The 17587-nt window shown below is 46.0% G+C and overlaps 1 protein-coding gene across 1 annotated transcript; it reads right to left on the bottom strand.

The window, feature by feature from the left end:
• Nucleotides 1-8086: 8086 nt before the first annotated feature.
• mdh1aa (malate dehydrogenase 1Aa, NAD (soluble)) lies at nucleotides 8087-17329 on the bottom strand. The gene is made up of 9 exons (XM_063010006.1): nucleotides 17258-17329; nucleotides 16073-16171; nucleotides 15477-15573; nucleotides 14336-14511; nucleotides 14056-14178; nucleotides 12342-12518; nucleotides 8565-8678; nucleotides 8389-8478; nucleotides 8087-8293 (listed from the first exon to the last, which is right to left on the bottom strand). The coding sequence occupies exons 1-9, from the start codon at nucleotides 17258-17260 to the stop codon at nucleotides 8171-8173; spliced, it is 1002 nt and encodes a 333-aa protein (XP_062866076.1). The 5' UTR covers nucleotides 17261-17329; the 3' UTR covers nucleotides 8087-8170.
• Between the last annotated feature and the right edge of the window lie 258 nt (nucleotides 17330-17587).

The following is a 17587-nucleotide window of genomic DNA, read 5'->3' as shown; positions in this document are numbered from 1 at the left end:
GTATTTACAGTATTTTATGAACGGAGGGGAAATGACAGCAGAGTCCCTCACAGAAAACCCTTTTCATTAAACTGTAGCTCTGCCCACCTCCCCTCCCACCTAAACAAGGGTAAATACACTCTTCTATACTCTTTACCCCCTCTGCCAACCTCCCCTCCCACTTAAACAAGGGTAAATACACTCTTCTATACTCTTTACCCCCTCTGCCCACCTCACCTTCTACCTAAACAAGGGTAAATACACTCTTCTATACTCTTTACCCCCTCTGCCAACCTCCCCTCCCACTTAAACAAGGGTAAATACACTCTTCTATACTCTTTACCCCCTCTGCCCACCTCCCCTCTCACTTAAACAAGGGTAAATACACTCTTCTATACTCTTTACCCCCTCTGCCCACCTCACCTTCTACCTAAACAAGGGTAAATACACTCTTCTATACTCTTTACCCCCTCTGCCCACCTCACCTTCTACCTAAACAAGGGTAAATACACTCTTCTATACTCTTTACCCCCTCTGCCCACCTCCCCTCCCACTTAAACAAGGGTAAATACACTCTTCTATACTCTTTACCCCCTCTGCCCACCTCCCCTCCCACTTAAACAAGGGTAAATACACTCTTCTATACTCTTTACCCCCTCTGCCAACCTCCCCTCCCACTTAAACAAGGGTAAATACACTCTTCTATACTCTTTACCCCCTCTGCCCACCTCCCCTCCCACTTAAACAAGGGTAAATACACTCTTCTATACTCTTTACCCCCTCTGCCCACCTCCCCTCCCACTTAAACAAGGGTAAATACACTCTTCTATACTCTTTACCCCCTCTGCCAACCTCCCCTCCCACTTAAACAAGGGTAAATACACTCTTCTATACTCTTTACCCCATCTGCCAACCTCCCTCCTACCTAAACAAGGGTAAATACACTCTTCTATACTCTTTACCCCCTCTGCCCACCTCCCCTCCCACTTAAACAAGGGTAAATACACTCTTCTATACTCTTTACCCCCTCTGCCCACCTCCCCTCCCACTTAAACAAGGGTAAATACACTCTTCTATACTCTTTACCCCATCTGCCAACCTCCCTCCTACCTAAACAAGAGTAAATACACTCTTCTATACTCTTTACCCCCTCTGCCCACCTCCCCTCCCACTTAAACAAGGGTAAATACACTCTTCTATACTCTTTACCCCCTCTGCCCACCTCACCTTCTACCTAAACAAGAGTAAATACACTCTTCTATACTCTTTACCCCCTCTGCCCACCTCCCCTCCCACTTAAACAAGGGTAAATACACTCTTCTATACTCTTTACCCCCTCTGCCCACCTCCCCTCCCACTTAAACAAGGGTAAATACACTCTTCTATACTCTTTACCCCCTCTGCCCACCTCACCTTCTACCTAAACAAGAGTAAATACACTCTTCTATACTCTTTACCCCCTCTGCCCACCTCACCTTCTACCTAAACAAGGGTAAATACACTCTTCTATACTCTTTACCCCCTCTGCCAACCTCCCCTCCCACTTAAACAAGGGTAAATACACTCTTCTATACTCTTTACCCCCTCTGCCCACCTCCCCTCCCACTTAAACAAGGGTAAATACACTCTTCTATACTCTTTACCCCCTCTGCCAACCTCCCCTCCCACTTAAACAAGGGTAAATACACTCTTCTATACTCTTTACCCCCTCTGCCAACCTCCCCTCCCACTTAAACAAGGGTAAATACACTCTTCTATACTCTTTACCCCCTCTGCCAACCTCCCCTCCCACTTAAACAAGGGTAAATACACTCTTCTATACTCTTTACCCCCTCTGCCAACCTCCCCTCCCACTTAAACAAGGGTAAATACACTCTTCTATACTCTTTACCCCCTCTGCCAACCTCCCCTCCCACTTAAACAAGGGTAAATACACTCTTCTATACTCTTTACCCCCTCTGCCAACCTCCCCTCCCACTTAAACAAGGGTAAATACACTCTTCTATACTTGTTACCCCCTCTGCCAACCTCCCCTCCCACTTAAACAAGGGTAAATACACTCTTCTATACTCTTTACCCCCTCTGCCAACCTCCCCTCCCACTTAAACAAGGGTAAATACACTCTTCTATACTCTTTACCCCATCTGCCCACCTCACCTTCTACCTAAACAAGGGTAAATACACTCTTTTATACTCTTTACCCCCTCTGCCAACCTCCCCTCCCTCTTAAACAAGGGTAAATACACTCTTTTATACTCTTTACCCCCTCTGCCAACCTCCCCTCCCTCTTAAACAAGGGTAAATACACTCTTTTATACTCTTTACCCCCTCTGCCAACCTCCCCTCCCTCTTAAACAAGGGTAAATACACTCTTCTATACTCTTTACCCCCTCTGCCCACCTCCCCTCTCACTTAAACAAGGGTAAATACACTCTTTTATACTCTTTACCCCCTCTGCCAACCTCCCCTCCCTCTTAAACAAGGGTAAATACACTCTTCTATACTCTTTACCCCCTCTGCCAACCTCCCCTCCCACTTAAACAAGGGTAAATACACTCTTCTATACTCTTTACCCCCTCTGCCAACCTCCCCTCCCACTTAAACAAGGGTAAATACACTCTTCTATACTCTTTACCCCCTCTGCCAACCTCCCCTCCCACTTAAACAAGGGTAAATACACTCTTCTATACTCTTTACCCCCTCTGCCAACCTCCCCTCCCACTTAAACAAGGGTAAATACACTCTTCTATACTCTTTACCCCATCTGCCCACCTCACCTTCTACCTAAACAAGGGTAAATACACTCTTTTATACTCTTTACCCCCTCTGCCAACCTCCCCTCCCTCTTAAACAAGGGTAAATACACTCTTCTATACTCTTTACCCCATCTGCCCACCTCACCTTCTACCTAAACAAGGGTAAATACACTCTTTTATACTCTTTACCCCCTCTGCCAACCTCCCCTCCCTCTTAAACAAGGGTAAATACACTCTTCTATACTCTTTACCCCCTCTGCCAACCTCCCCTCCCACTTAAACAAGGGTAAATACACTCTTTACCCCCTCTGCCCACCTCCCCTCCCACTTAAACAAGGGTAAATACACTCTTCTATACTCTTTACCCCCTCTGCCCACCTCCCTCCTACCTAAAGAAGGGTAAATACACTCTTCTATACTCTTTACCCCCTCTGCCAACCTCCCCTCCCACCTAAACAAGGGTAAATACACTCTTCTATACTCTTTACCCCCTCTGCCAACCTCCCCTCCCACTTAAACAAGGGTAAATACACTCTTCTATACTCTTTACCCCCTCTGCCAACCTCCCTCCTACCTAAACAAGGGTAAATACACTCTTCTATACTCTTTACCCCCTCTGCCCACCTCCCCTCCCACTTAAACAAGGGTAAATACACTCTTCTATACTAGATACCCCCTCTGCCCACCTCCCCTCCCACTTAAACAAGGGTAAATACACTCTTCTATACTCTTTACCCCCTCTGCCAACCTCCCCTCCCACTTAAACAAGGGTAAATACACTCTTCTATACTCTTTACCCCCTCTGCCAACCTCCCTCCTACCTAAACAAGGGTAAATACACTCTTTTATACTCTTTACCCCCTCTGCCAACCTCCCCTCCCACTTAAACAAGGGTAAATACACTCTTCTATACTCTTTACCCCCTCTGCCAACCTCCCCTCCCACTTAAACAAGGGTAAATACACTCTTCTATACTCTTTACCCCCTCTGCCCACCTCCCCTCCCACTTAAACAAGGGTAAATACACTCTTCTATACTCTTTACCCCCTCTGCCAACCTCCCCTCCCACTTAAACAAGGGTAAATACACTCTTCTATACTCTTTACCCCCTCTGCCCACCTCCCCTCCCACTTAAACAAGGGTAAATACACTCTTATATACTCTTTACCCCCTCTGCCAACCTCCCCTCCCACTTAAACAAGGGTAAATACACTCTTCTATACTCTTTACCCCCTCTGCCCACCTCACCTTCTACCTAAACAAGGGTAAATACACTCTTCTATACTCTTTACCCCCTCTGCCCACCTCCCTCCTACCTAAACAAGGGTAAATACACTCTTCTATACTCTTTACCCCCTCTGCCAACCTCCCCTCCTACCTAAACAAGGGTAAATACACTCTTCTATACTCTTTACCCCCTCTGCCCACCTCCCCTCCCACTTAAACAAGGGTAAATACACTCTTCTATACTCTTTACCCCATCTGCCCACCTCCCCTCCCACTTAAACAAGGGTAAATACACTCTTCTATACTCTTTACCCCCTCTGCCCACCTCCCCTCCCACTTAAACAAGGGTAAATACACTCTTTTATACTCTTTACCCCCTCTGCCAACCTCCCCTCCCACTTAAACAAGGGTAAATACACTCTTCTATACTCTTTACCCCCTCTGCCAACCTCCCTCCTACCTAAACAAGGGTAAATACACTCTTTTATACTCTTTACCCCCTCTGCCAACCTCCCCTCCCACTTAAACAAGGGTAAATACACTCTTCTATACTCTTTACCCCCTCTGCCAACCTCCCCTCCCACTTAAACAAGGGTAAATACACTCTTCTATACTCTTTACCCCCTCTGCCAACCTCCCTCCTACCTAAACAAGGGTAAATACACTCTTTTATACTCTTTACCCCCTCTGCCAACCTCCCCTCCCACTTAAACAAGGGTAAATACACTCTTCTATACTCTTTACCCCCTCTGCCAACCTCCCCTCCCACTTAAACAAGGGTAAATACACTCTTTTATACTCTTTACCCCCTCTGCCAACCTCCCCTCCCACTTAAACAAGGGTAAATACACTCTTCTATACTCTTTACCCCCTCTGCCAACCTCCCTCCCACTTAAACAAGGGTAAATACACTCTTCTATACTCTTTACCCCCTCTGCCCACCTCCCTCCTACCTAAACAAGGGTAAATACACTCTTCTATACTCTTTACCCCCTCTGCCAACCTCCCCTCCCACTTAAACAAGGGTAAATACACTCTTCTATACTCTTTACCCCCTCTGCCAACCTCCCCTCCCACTTAAACAAGGGTAAATACACTCTTCTATACTCTTTACCCCCTCTGCCCACCTCCCTCCTACCTAAACAAGGGTAAATACACTCTTCTATACTCTTTACCCCCTCTGCCAACCTCCCCTCCCACTTAAACAAGGGTAAATACACTCTTCTATACTCTTTACCCCCTCTGCCCACCTCCCCTCCCACTTAAACAAGGGTAAATACACTCTTCTATACTCTTTACCCCCTCTGCCCACCTCCCCTCCCACTTAAACAAGGGTAAATACACTCTTCTATACTCTTTACCCCCTCTGCCAACCTCCCCTCCCACTTAAACAAGGGTAAATACACTCTTCTATACTCTTTACCCCCTCTGCCCACCTCCCCTCCCACTTAAACAAGGGTAAATACACTCTTCTATACTCTTTACCCCCTCTGCCCACCTCCCCTCCCACTTAAACAAGGGTAAATACACTCTTCTATACTCTTTACCCCCTCTGCCCACCTCCCCTCCCACTTAAACAAGGGTAAATACACTCTTCTATACTCTTTACCCCCTCTGCCCACCTCCCCTCCCACTTAAACAAGGGTAAATACACTCTTCTATACTCTTTACCCCCTCTGCCCACCTCCCCTCCCACTTAAACAAGGGTAAATACACTCTTCTATACTCTTTACCCCCTCTGCCAACCTCCCCTCCCACTTAAACAAGGGTAAATACACTCTTCTATACTCTTTACCCCCTCTGCCCACCTCCCCTCCCACTTAAACAAGGGTAAATACACTCTTCTATACTCTTTACCCCCTCTGCCCACCTCCCCTCCCACTTAAACAAGGGTAAATACACTCTTCTATACTCTTTACCCCCTCTGCCCACCTCCCCTCCCACTTAAACAAGGGTAAATACATTACTCGATTCTCTTTGAGATTTGTTATCATCACAGCCAGTACTGAGATCTGAGATTAACACAGCCAGTACTGAGATCTGAGATTAACACAGAGACAGGCAGTACTGAGATCTAAGATCAACACAGGCAATACAGAGATCCGAGTACCTGTTACCTTATAAAGCTTGAGCTTAAATAGGAGCACTACGTCTGGTTATTTATATTGTAAGCACAGTCCGCTCATACTATGACAGAGGCAATAATTTGGGGGCAAAACAGCACAGTTTTTAAGCACAGGCATCACCCAGTCCTGCCAAACGAGCTTAGTTTGACACTTAAGCTGTTAAACTGCAGCCAGGCGCTTAATTTAGGGGCTAAATGTTTATGAAGCCACATATATCATGCCAGCAAGCCTTTATAACTCACACAGCACATATAAACGCTCATATTTACTACATATAACAGCAGTGCGCTACTCACTTTATACTTTATACACTGTATGACGGAGGACGGTTGACACAATCACGCAGAAGAACACAGGCAGCCGGTGTCATTCAGCGAGAGTCACGCACTGACCAATCAGAATCAAGGACATTCTAGTCTCAACCAATCAGATTACAGGTTTATCAAGGCGGCGTATTAATACAACGCTGCCACCTGCAGGTCACAGGCGGTATCGCGGTTTTGAATAATGTGGTGTGGGTGCCGCACACACGGTGTCCCGGGGTTCGAACTTCGCCTCCTTCACTCTCTTAGAAGGCCGGCACGTTTTATCTAGGTTCTAATGCGAAAAGGTTTTCTTTCACCCTTTAAATAACATACCAATAGGTGGATTGGCCACTTCAAATGAACCTTGATTGTGGTGCAGCAGACTAGTGTTCCGTCCAGGCGCTACTAGGTGGCACTGGACCAACCACGACCCTGATCATAATGAAGCAGCAATCAATTATGAATGGTGATTTATTTGCAGGCTGCAGTGTGTTGATTTCTTGGAACCTGGGTTCAAATCTCAGCATGAGTTTGGTATGTTCTTCTCATTTACCTTTACAGCATTTGGCAGACGCCTCTATCCAAAGCGACTTACATTACAGGTACAGTCTGAGCAATTGAGCGTCAAGGGCCTCGCTCAAGGGCCCAGCAGGAGCAACCTGACGGTGGTGGGGCTTGAACCAGCGACCCTCTGATTACTAGTGCAGTAGCTTCCTCTGCGCGCTCGAGTTTCTTCTGGGTACTTAGGCTGCATGCCAGTAGGTGAAGTGGTAACTCTCTATTACCATCGGTTGTAAGCCAGTCAACGTGTCCAATGTATATGTACATATATGAGATTTGGTCGTGGTTTGGCATGTTCTCCTCATATCTGTGTGGGCTGTCCACGTTCTCTATAACATGCAGCAGGTGGATTGGCTAGTACGAATAGAGCCTAAGTGTGAGAATGAGCGAATGCTGCACACGTCTAGTCTAGAGGGCTAGCCTGGTCAGGGTCGCTGTGGGTCCGGTGTCCATGGAAACACCCCAAACAAAACGACAATACATTTTAGAGCCCAGATCCTCTGCCTTGGTGTCGTGATTTGGCATGTTCTCCTCATATCTGTGTGGGCTCTGTCCAAGTTCTCTATTGTAACCACCCAGAAACATGCAGTAGGTGGATTGGCTAGTATGAATAGTGCCTATGTGAGACTGATATATCTAGTCTAGAGGGCTATCCTGGTCAGGGTCGCTGTGGGTCCGGTTTCCATGGAAACACCCCAGACAAGACGACATTACATTTCAGAGCCTTGATGTCGTGATTTGGCATGTTCTCCTCATATCTGTGTGGACTCTGTCCAAGTTCTCTATTGTAACCACCCAGAAACATGCAGTAGGTGGATTGGCTAGTATGAATAGTGCCTAGGTGTGACTGATATATCTAGTCTAGAGGGCTATCCTGGTCAGGGTCGCTGTGGGTCCACGAACGCAGTAACACAGCCCAGACAAAACGACTATCCATTTTATTTGGCATGTTCTCCTCATATCTGTGTGGGCTCTGTCCAAGTTCTCTATTTTAACCACCCAGAAACATGCAGTAGGTGGATTGGCTAGTACGAATAGTGCCTATGTGAGACTGATATATCTAGTCTGGAGGGCTATCCCGGTCAGGGTCGCTGTGGGTCCACGAATGCAGTAGACATAGAAGCCAGGCGTGTTTGAGAATCTAAATTTTAATAAGTACAGGGGAGAAAAAAACGCGCGTTTCTGATCACAGCTTGGCGAGATCCCGATCGGTCAGTCACGCCGAGAGGAAGGACAGAGCCGTGTCCCTCTCCTCGATCAGCTCGGCCGCCGTGGCGTCCATCTTTCCGCGGGAGAAGCCGTTGATGGGCAGCCCGTCCACCACCTTCCAGGTCTTGTTCTGTACGGACGCCATAAGAAAAGGACACGCCCCTTCATCCGACTGCTGCACGCGAACGCAACTATATGAACGGAACCAAATAACAGAGTCCTGACCTTGATGGTGACGGGGAACGAGTACATGAGGTCGCCCGAGACGCCGTAGGAGTTCCCGCTGGAGTGGACGCCCATGGACACGAACTCGCCCTGCGCACAGACACACGGCACATTCATGCATCCCGCAAATTCACACCCAGAGCACTTACGGTAGGGAGAGACGCATCGGTTCGTACGTCGGGGGTGCCGAACCAGATGTCCCTCATGTGGTCGCAGATGGCTTTGGCGGCGGACATGGCGCTGGACAGCTTCCTGGCCTTGATCACGGCCGCGCCCCGCTGCTGCACCGTCTGGAAGAGAGGGAGAGAGAGGCGGAGACGTCTATACACACGATGTGGTCGAAAGTATCTGGACACGCTGTATCAAAACGGAGAGGCTTCTCACCGGACTGTGGGGATTTGTGCCCGTTCGGTCAGAGCTCTGTGCAGTGAGCTCACTTTGTGCATGCTGGAAGGGGAAAGGGCCTTCCCTAAACTTACTCACTGTCGCTTATCCAATCTGGGGGGGGGGGGGGGGGGGGGGGCGCTGTTTAGGGGTGTTCCCGCTATCGACCTGGCCGGGCATCCAGACGGACACGGTTGGCTGTGCCTGAGGGAGGGATGAAGGGGTTGAATGGGCATTATTAGCGCTGTGCAATGGCAACATCTGCTGTCTGCTTGAAGCCTTTGGGATTAATATAGTGAGCTGTCTGTCTGTCTATTTATCTGTCTGCCTGTCCATCTGTCTATCTGTCTGCCTATATGCCTAGTTGTCTGTCTATCTATCTGTCCGTCCGTCTATTTGGCTGTCTGTCTATCCATGTCTGTCTATTTATCTGTCTATTTGTCTAGCTGTCTGTCTATTTATCTGGCTGTCTGTATGTCTAGCTGTCTGTCTGTCTATCTCTTTGTCTATCTATCAATTTGTCTCTGTCTATTTATCTATCTATATGTCTAATTGCCTGTCCATCTGTCAATTTATCTGTCTGTCTGCCTAAATGTCTAGTTGTCTGTCTAGCTATCTGTCTGTCTATTTATCTGTCCGTCTGTCTATCTGTCTGCCTATATGTCTAGTTGTCTGTCTATTTATCTGTCTAGCTATCTGTCTGTCTAGTTGTCTGTCTGTCTATCTATCCGTCTGTCTGTCTATCTGTCTGCCTATGTCTAGTTGTCTGTCTATCTATCTGTCCGTCTGTCTATTTATCTGTCTGTCTAGTTGTCTGTCTATCTATCTGTCCGTCTGTCTATTTATCTGTCTGTCTATCTGTCTAGTTGTCTGTCTATTTATCTGTCTATCTATCTGTCCGTCTGTCTGCCTATATGTCTAGTTGTCTGTCTATTTATCTGTCTAGCTATCTCTGTCTATTTGTCTAGTTGTCTGTCTAGCTATCTGTCTGTCTATCTGTCCGTCTGTCTATATGTCTAGTTGTCTGTCTATCTGTCTGCCTATGTCTAGTTGTCTGTCTATCTATCTGTCCGTCTGTCTATCTGTCTGCCTATATGTCTAGTTGTCTGTCTATTTATCTGTCTAGCTATCTGTCTGTCTATCTATCCGTCTGTCTGTCTATCTGTCTGCCTATATGTCTAGTTGTCTGTCTATCTATCTGTCTAGCTATCTGTCCATGTCTATTTATCTATTTGTCTATCTGCTTACATGTCTAGTTGTCTGTCTATTTATCTGTCCATCTGTCAGTCTGTCTGCCTATATGTCTAGTTGTCTGTCTATTTATCTGTCTGTCTATCTATCTGTCCGTCTGTCTATTTATCTGTCCATCTGTCAGTCTGTCTGCCTATATGTCTAGTTGTCTGTCTGTCTATCTGTCTGTCTATCTATCTGTCCGTCTGTCTATTTATCTGTCTGTCTATCTGTCTGCCTATATGTCCAGTTGTCTGTCTATTTATTTGTCTAGCTATCTGTCTAATTGTCTATATGTCTGTTTATCTGCCTGCCTATCTGTTTATCTGTCTATCTATCTGTCTATCTATCTATTTGGCTCGGCGCCCTGTTTAGGGTGTTCCTACTATCGACCTGGCTGGGCATCCAGGCAGACACGGTTGTGCCTGAGGGAGGGCTGCAGGGGGGTTGGATTGTTTTTATTAGCGCTGTACAATGGCGACCTCTGCTGTCTGCTCGAAGCACCTGCACTAGTCACTGGTAGGTGAAAAGAAGTGTCAGCTGGGGGTGGATGGTAGAAGCTGCAGGAGGGGAATTGGCCATGATTAAATCGGGGGGGGGGCGCTGTTTAGGGGCCCTGTTTAGGGTGTTCCCGCTATCGACCTGGCCGGGCATCCAGACGGACACGGTTGGCTGTGCCTGAGGGAGGGATGAAGGGGTTGAATGGGCATTATTAGCGCTGTGCAATGGCAACATCTGCTGTCTGCTTGAAGCCTTTGGGATTAATATAGTGAGCTGTCTGTCTGTCTATTTATCTGTCTATCTGTCTGCCTGTCCATCTGTCTATCTGTCTGCCTATATGCCTAGTTGTCTGTCTATCTATCTGTCCGTCCGTCTATTTGGCTGTCTGTCTATCCATGTCTGTCTATTTATCTGTCTATTTGTCTAGCTGTCTGTCTATTTATCTGGCTGTCTGTATGTCTAGCTGTCTGTCTGTCTATCTCTTTGTCTATCTATCAATTTGTCTCTGTCTATTTATCTATCTATATGTCTAATTGCCTGTCCATCTGTCAATTTATCTGTCTGTCTGCCTAAATGTCTAGTTGTCTGTCTAGCTATCTGTCTGTCTATTTATCTGTCCGTCTGTCTATCTGTCTGCCTATATGTCTAGTTGTCTGTCTATTTATCTGTCTAGCTATCTGTCTGTCTAGTTGTCTGTCTGTCTATCTATCCGTCTGTCTGTCTATCTGTCTGCCTATGTCTAGTTGTCTGTCTATCTATCTGTCCGTCTGTCTATTTATCTGTCTAGCTATCTGTCTGTCTAGTTGTCTGTCTGTCTATCTGTCCGTCTGTCTATTTATCTGTCTGTCTATCTGTCTAGTTGTCTGTCTATTTATCTGTCTATCTATCTGTCCGTCTGTCTGCCTATATGTCTAGTTGTCTGTCTATTTATCTGTCTAGCTATCTCTGTCTATTTGTCTAGTTGTCTGTCTAGCTATCTGTCTGTCTATCTGTCCGTCTGTCTATATGTCTAGTTGTCTGTCTATCTGTCTGCCTATGTCTAGTTGTCTGTCTATCTATCTGTCCGTCTGTCTATCTGTCTGCCTATATGTCTAGTTGTCTGTCTATTTATCTGTCTAGCTATCTGTCTGTCTATCTATCCGTCTGTCTGTCTATCTGTCTGCCTATATGTCTAGTTGTCTGTCTATCTATCTGTCTAGCTATCTGTCCATGTCTATTTATCTATTTGTCTATCTGCTTACATGTCTAGTTGTCTGTCTATTTATCTGTCCATCTGTCAGTCTGTCTGCCTATATGTCTAGTTGTCTGTCTATTTATCTGTCTGTCTATCTATCTGTCCGTCTGTCTATTTATCTGTCCATCTGTCAGTCTGTCTGCCTATATGTCTAGTTGTCTGTCTGTCTATCTGTCTGTCTATCTATCTGTCCGTCTGTCTATTTATCTGTCTGTCTATCTGTCTGCCTATATGTCCAGTTGTCTGTCTATTTATTTGTCTAGCTATCTGTCTAATTGTCTATATGTCTGTTTATCTGCCTGCCTATCTGTTTATCTGTCTATCTATCTGTCTATCTATCTATTTGGCTCGGCGCCCTGTTTAGGGTGTTCCTACTATCGACCTGGCTGGGCATCCAGGCAGACACGGTTGTGCCTGAGGGAGGGCTGCAGGGGGGTTGGATTGTTTTTATTAGCGCTGTACAATGGCGACCTCTGCTGTCTGCTCGAAGCACCTGCACTAGTCACTGGTAGGTGAAAAGAAGTGTCAGCTGGGGGTGGATGGTAGAAGCTGCAGGAGGGGAATTGGCCATGATTAAATCGTCGTGTCGATGCGGCGTACTCACCGAGATGAAGTCCCCTTTCAGCCAGGCGTCGTCCTTGATGGCGTCGTAGGCGGCCACGTCCTTGCCGCTCAGCGTGACGGTGGCGTGGTGGACGTCCGGGTACTGCGTGGACGAGTGGTTGCCCCAGATGATCACGTTCTTCACGCTGTCCGAGGAGACGCCCACGCGCATCGCCACCTACAGGCAGGATAGTGGAAACCACGGTCCTGTTAATGCCGTTATCGTACTCGCCCCAGAAAGTAATGGGACGCCACTTCAGTCGCTAACAGGCGTAATAAATCAATTATATAAAGTGAATTACATGCTTCTGACCTTGCGGAAACAGTTTAGGGAAGGCCCTGTTCTGTTCCAGCATGATGCAAGCTCTATAAGCCTCACCCCCACCCCCAACAGTAGCCAATCATGTTCGAATATACACCATATGGACTATCTGTCTGTCTATCATCTATCTGTCTGTCTATCTGGCTCTCTATATATCAAATAAGTCTGTCTGTCTAGCTGTCTATCTGTCTCTATATCTATCTATCTGTCTATCTGTCTCTTAATATCTGTCTGTCTATAATCTATCTGTCTCAATATCTGTCTATCTGTCTCTTAATATCTGTCTGTCTATCTGTCTTAATATTTATCTGTCTTCCCCCAACAGTAGCCAATCATGTTCGAATATACACCATATGGACTATCTGTCTGTCTATCTGGCTATCTATATATCAAATAAGTCTGTCTGTCTAGCTGTCTCTATATCTATCTGTCTATCTATAATCTATCTGTCTCAATATCTATCTATCTTAATATCTGTCTGTCTGTCTTTATATCTATCTGTCTCAATATCTATCTATCTTAATATCTGTCTGTCTGTCTGTATATCTATCTGTCTCAATATCTATCTATCTTAATATCTGTCTGTCTCTATATCTATCTGTCTGTCTATCTGTCTCTATATCTATCTGTCTGTCTCTATATCTATCTGTCTATATCTATCTGTCTGTCTATCTGTCTTAATATCTATCTATCTATCTATCTATCTATCTATCTATCTGTCTGTCTGTCTATCTGTCTCTATATCTATCTGTCTTAATATCTGTCTGTCTGTCTCTATATCTATTTGTCTGTCTGACTATCTGTCTCTATATCTATCTGTCTGTCTATCTGTCTTAATATCTGTCTATCTGTCTCTATATCTATCTGTCTATCTGTCTTAATATCTGTCTGTCTGTCTCTATATCTATTTGTCTGTCTGACTATCTATATATCTGTCTCTATATCTATCTGTCTATAATCTAATAAGTCTGTCTGTCTCTATATCTATCTGTCTGTCATCTGTCTAGCTGTCTCTATATCTATCTGTATGTCTGTCATCTATCTGTCTAGCTATCTACCTATCATCTATCTATTTGCCTCTCTATCTATCTATCTATCTATCTATCTATCTATCTATCTATCTATCTATCTATCTATCTATAATCTAGTAAGTGTCTGTCTGTCTATCTATATATCTATCTCTCTATCATCTATCTGTCTGTCTATCTGTCTCTATATATATATCTGTATCTATCTATAATCTAATAAGTCTGTCTGTCTATCTATCTATCTGTCAATAATGTAATAAGTCTGCTTGTCTGTCTAGCTATCTGTCTCTATATATATGTCTATATATCTGTCTATCATCTATCTATCTGTCTATCTAATAATAACAGACTTTATAAGTACAGACCTGAGATCGAGCTCTGTTGTGGTCCAGTCGGGTCAGACAGGAGAAGTTCTCTTTGGGGATGGACGGCGCGGACTTGGAGGCGATGAGGCAGTTGGTGTTGGCCGGGTTTCCCACCACCAGGACCTGCGGTGAGACAGCGAGAGAAGATTTACAATTCTGACAGATATGATTGTCTACGTCTCAGCTAGGCTACTGGACGGTCCACCTGTCCCGAGCCCGGATAGGAATAGGAGGGTCGCTGCGCCCACTCCTAAACACACGGCAGCACCCCTGCGCTCACCTTGACGGTCTTCTTGGCGTACTTTTCCAGAGCGGCTCCCTGCGTTTTGAAGATGGCTACGTTGGCTTTGAGCAGGTCCTTCCTCTCCATGCCCTCCTTCCTGGGCATGGAGCCCACCAGGATGGCGGCGTCCAGGTCCTTGAAGCCGACCTCCACCTTATCGGTGGGGATCACCTCTGCAAAAACACACACACAATATTGTTTAATGTTGTTAATAATCAGAAACCGTGGCCGCTCAGGTGGCGCAGCGGTAAAAGCACACGCTGGAACCAGAGCTGGGATCTCGAATACATCGTATTCTACGATTGGCCTGTTGTTTAGATGGGCGGGACTAAGCCGGATGGGGTCTCTCTCTCATAACTGGTGCAATTACGACCTCTGCTGGCTGATTGATGGCGCCTGCACAGAGACGGGAAAAGAGTGCTGTCAGGGTGTGTCTCTCCGTACACAGTGCTGATCCGCACTGCACTCGTCAAAGTGTAGGTGATAAGATGCATACGGCTGCTGCCCACGTGTCGGAGGGCGGTGGGTCAGCTTCGTTCTCCTCAATCAGAGCGGGGATCGGCATTGGTGGAGAGGAAGCGTGATGCAATCTGGGATCTAACACACAGGATTCTCATTACTGCTGCAATCCGGGATCCGACTGGCAGGTCGAAGAGCACCCAGGACCCCACCCTGGCCCCGGAACAACATGCCCTGCGTCCGGTGGAAAACTGACCGGCCACTTGTGGTCATGTGACATGGTTACGCTTTTATTGCACTGTTTTCTCAGCACTGATCCATGATTATAAAGATCAACGACACGTGTCCTTATGCTCTGTATTGTCGTGCTCATTATTACCAAACCCTGTTATCAGGACGGACTTCGCTCAGTGTGCCACTACTACAGTGGAGTCGTTCTTTAACCCCTCCGCCTCCTGTGTTCTGATTGGATCAGACTGACTCAGAACGGACCAGTAAGGACCCAAGCCCCGTCACGCCCACCTCCACCTCCCCGTGAATCTCTTCACTGCTGTGCAGCCGAGTCATTCGGTTACGATGACTTCCAGATGTTTGGAACACATCGTAACCGAATCATGTGTTCCTCTGCGTTCCTCTGCTGATTCTTTTTTACTTCACCTCTTCTGAACCCGGGACTCACCTCTGAGCAGCGGGAGGGCGCAGTCCTGCAGCTCCATCACCACCCCATCCAGGACGGGCAGCATGGGCGGGATGTCCAAAAGCACCAGGATGATTGGCTAAGGCACAGTGAAGAATGGGTCAGATCGCCTCTGTCCTTACCCAGAATACAGACCAGGCACAGAACTATCAGTCCTAACATTAGGTACACTTAGGTTAGTGTACTACTAACTATTAGCACATTTAATCATCTTGTGGTCACTTTGCCTAACGTCCTTATTAGGTGAAGCCCCGTACGAAATAAGTGGATTTTTAAGGCTTGGCAACCAACAAGTAGGCCAGCTACTCAGTCCACCTGCCGTCGTCCATCGGCTATAAAACGAGCCAGCATCCATTATCAATTTGGCTACAGAGGATCTGGCAACACAGTGGCTCAATAACAAATGAAGTGTCATCAGAATAAGGGGTCATGGGTACATCCCGATCGAGAAGATCCGAGGCTATCGTGCGCACACTATGGCGCATCCAGACGTGGAACCCCGTTTCGACCACTGTCCCGCCCCCCTACAGACCCACGGCCGATCGTACGTCCGATAGCCGTAACGTTTCTGGTCCTACCTGGTCCTTGCCGAACACATCTCCCTTGGCGATGCTGTACAGCAGAGAGTAGGCGATCTGCCCGGCGGCACCCGTCACCAGTACGCGGATGGGCTCGGCCTGCGAGGGAAACCAAGAGAACAGAACATCGGTGGTTAAACGAACACTCCATCTGATCCACTGGATGCCCGTTCTGATGCTGGAACTATTTAAGAAAATCCCAAACGGAGGCTTTTTGGTGTGCACCCAGTCCGAGTGTGTGGAATGATGTGGAGATTTTGCATCGTGCTCCAGTGTAAAGGTAAAACTCACATTAACATCGTCAGCAGCAGCTTCAATATCCCAATTGCAGCTTTATTCGTTATGAATAGCATACTTAGTTAGTTACAGTTAAAAAAAAACAACATTCTGAATGCTGAACTGGTTCTGCTCACGGTGTTTATGTATCTTACTGTTCTGTTCTGCTTTACTGCTCTATGTTCGCTTTAACTACTCCTGCACCACCTTCTCCAATACTTTATGTATTTATATGAGCATGTATATATATATATATCTTTTTGTAACTAGCATGTTATTTAGGCAGTCTTGGCTCAGTGGTTAATATATTGGACTAGTGATACCGAAATATACCCACCACAAGAGCTACAGCTGATCATAGCGTTTATAGACAATGACTAACTGATTAAACAAGTGGAAGCAGATCTGTTAGTCCTACTGCAGGACTGTTTCTTTATTGGCTGGATCTAGACAAGCCACGATGGCACGTTGTGCAACAGCCGAACACCGAACTGAGCGTCATTTTGCAGACTTTAATCCTGCAGACCTGCGGCCAATAGTCCGAGACACCAGTGAAAATGCTTTTATTATGCATTTGTATCAATTTTGATACAATGGGTTTTTTAGTACAATTCAATCGATTCAAAAGGAAAGCATTTTCACTATTCGTGTCAGACTTCTGGCTCCTCAGTGTATCTGTAATGCAAAAACTGAGACATTTAAAATGTAAAATTATTAAATTTACACAAAACTAAGCTAATAACAAACTTAATCACTCATATGAATTATAATGTGATGCAGATTTTCCACATTTATAACCTATTACTTAAATATAACGACTTAAAACGGTTCATTAACACCTTATGAACACGTTATCATCCTATTTTTACTTTAAATCATTGTTAATTATAATAAATATTCATTTCTTACCATGTTTAATAATTTTCGGATGGATAACCTGCCCTGTAACTGACACTCTGCCACTGTGGAACGGACCAGCCGTCACACCTCCTTTTATAGCGAATCGTAGCCTGCGGAAAGTCGAGCGCTTCTGGGAAATGTAGTCCTTTTCTCGTTCACGCTGTCAAGCCGACACGCCATGGAGAACTACATTTCCCAGAAATCATAGCTGCACGGTCTAGGGACCGGGTTCCAATACGACACGCGCACTCCCGTCCGTCCATATAAGGAGCGTTGAACCGTTATTATGGCTACAGTTCGTTCGTGAGGTGATTTTGCTAACACAACAAACCGTGATAT

Source organism: Trichomycterus rosablanca, chromosome 15 (genome assembly GCF_030014385.1).
Source record: "Trichomycterus rosablanca isolate fTriRos1 chromosome 15, fTriRos1.hap1, whole genome shotgun sequence".
NCBI lineage: Eukaryota > Metazoa > Chordata > Actinopteri > Siluriformes > Trichomycteridae > Trichomycterus > Trichomycterus rosablanca.
The sequence above is the reverse complement of the archived record's forward strand: the minus strand, read 5'-3'. Positions and strand labels throughout refer to the sequence as shown.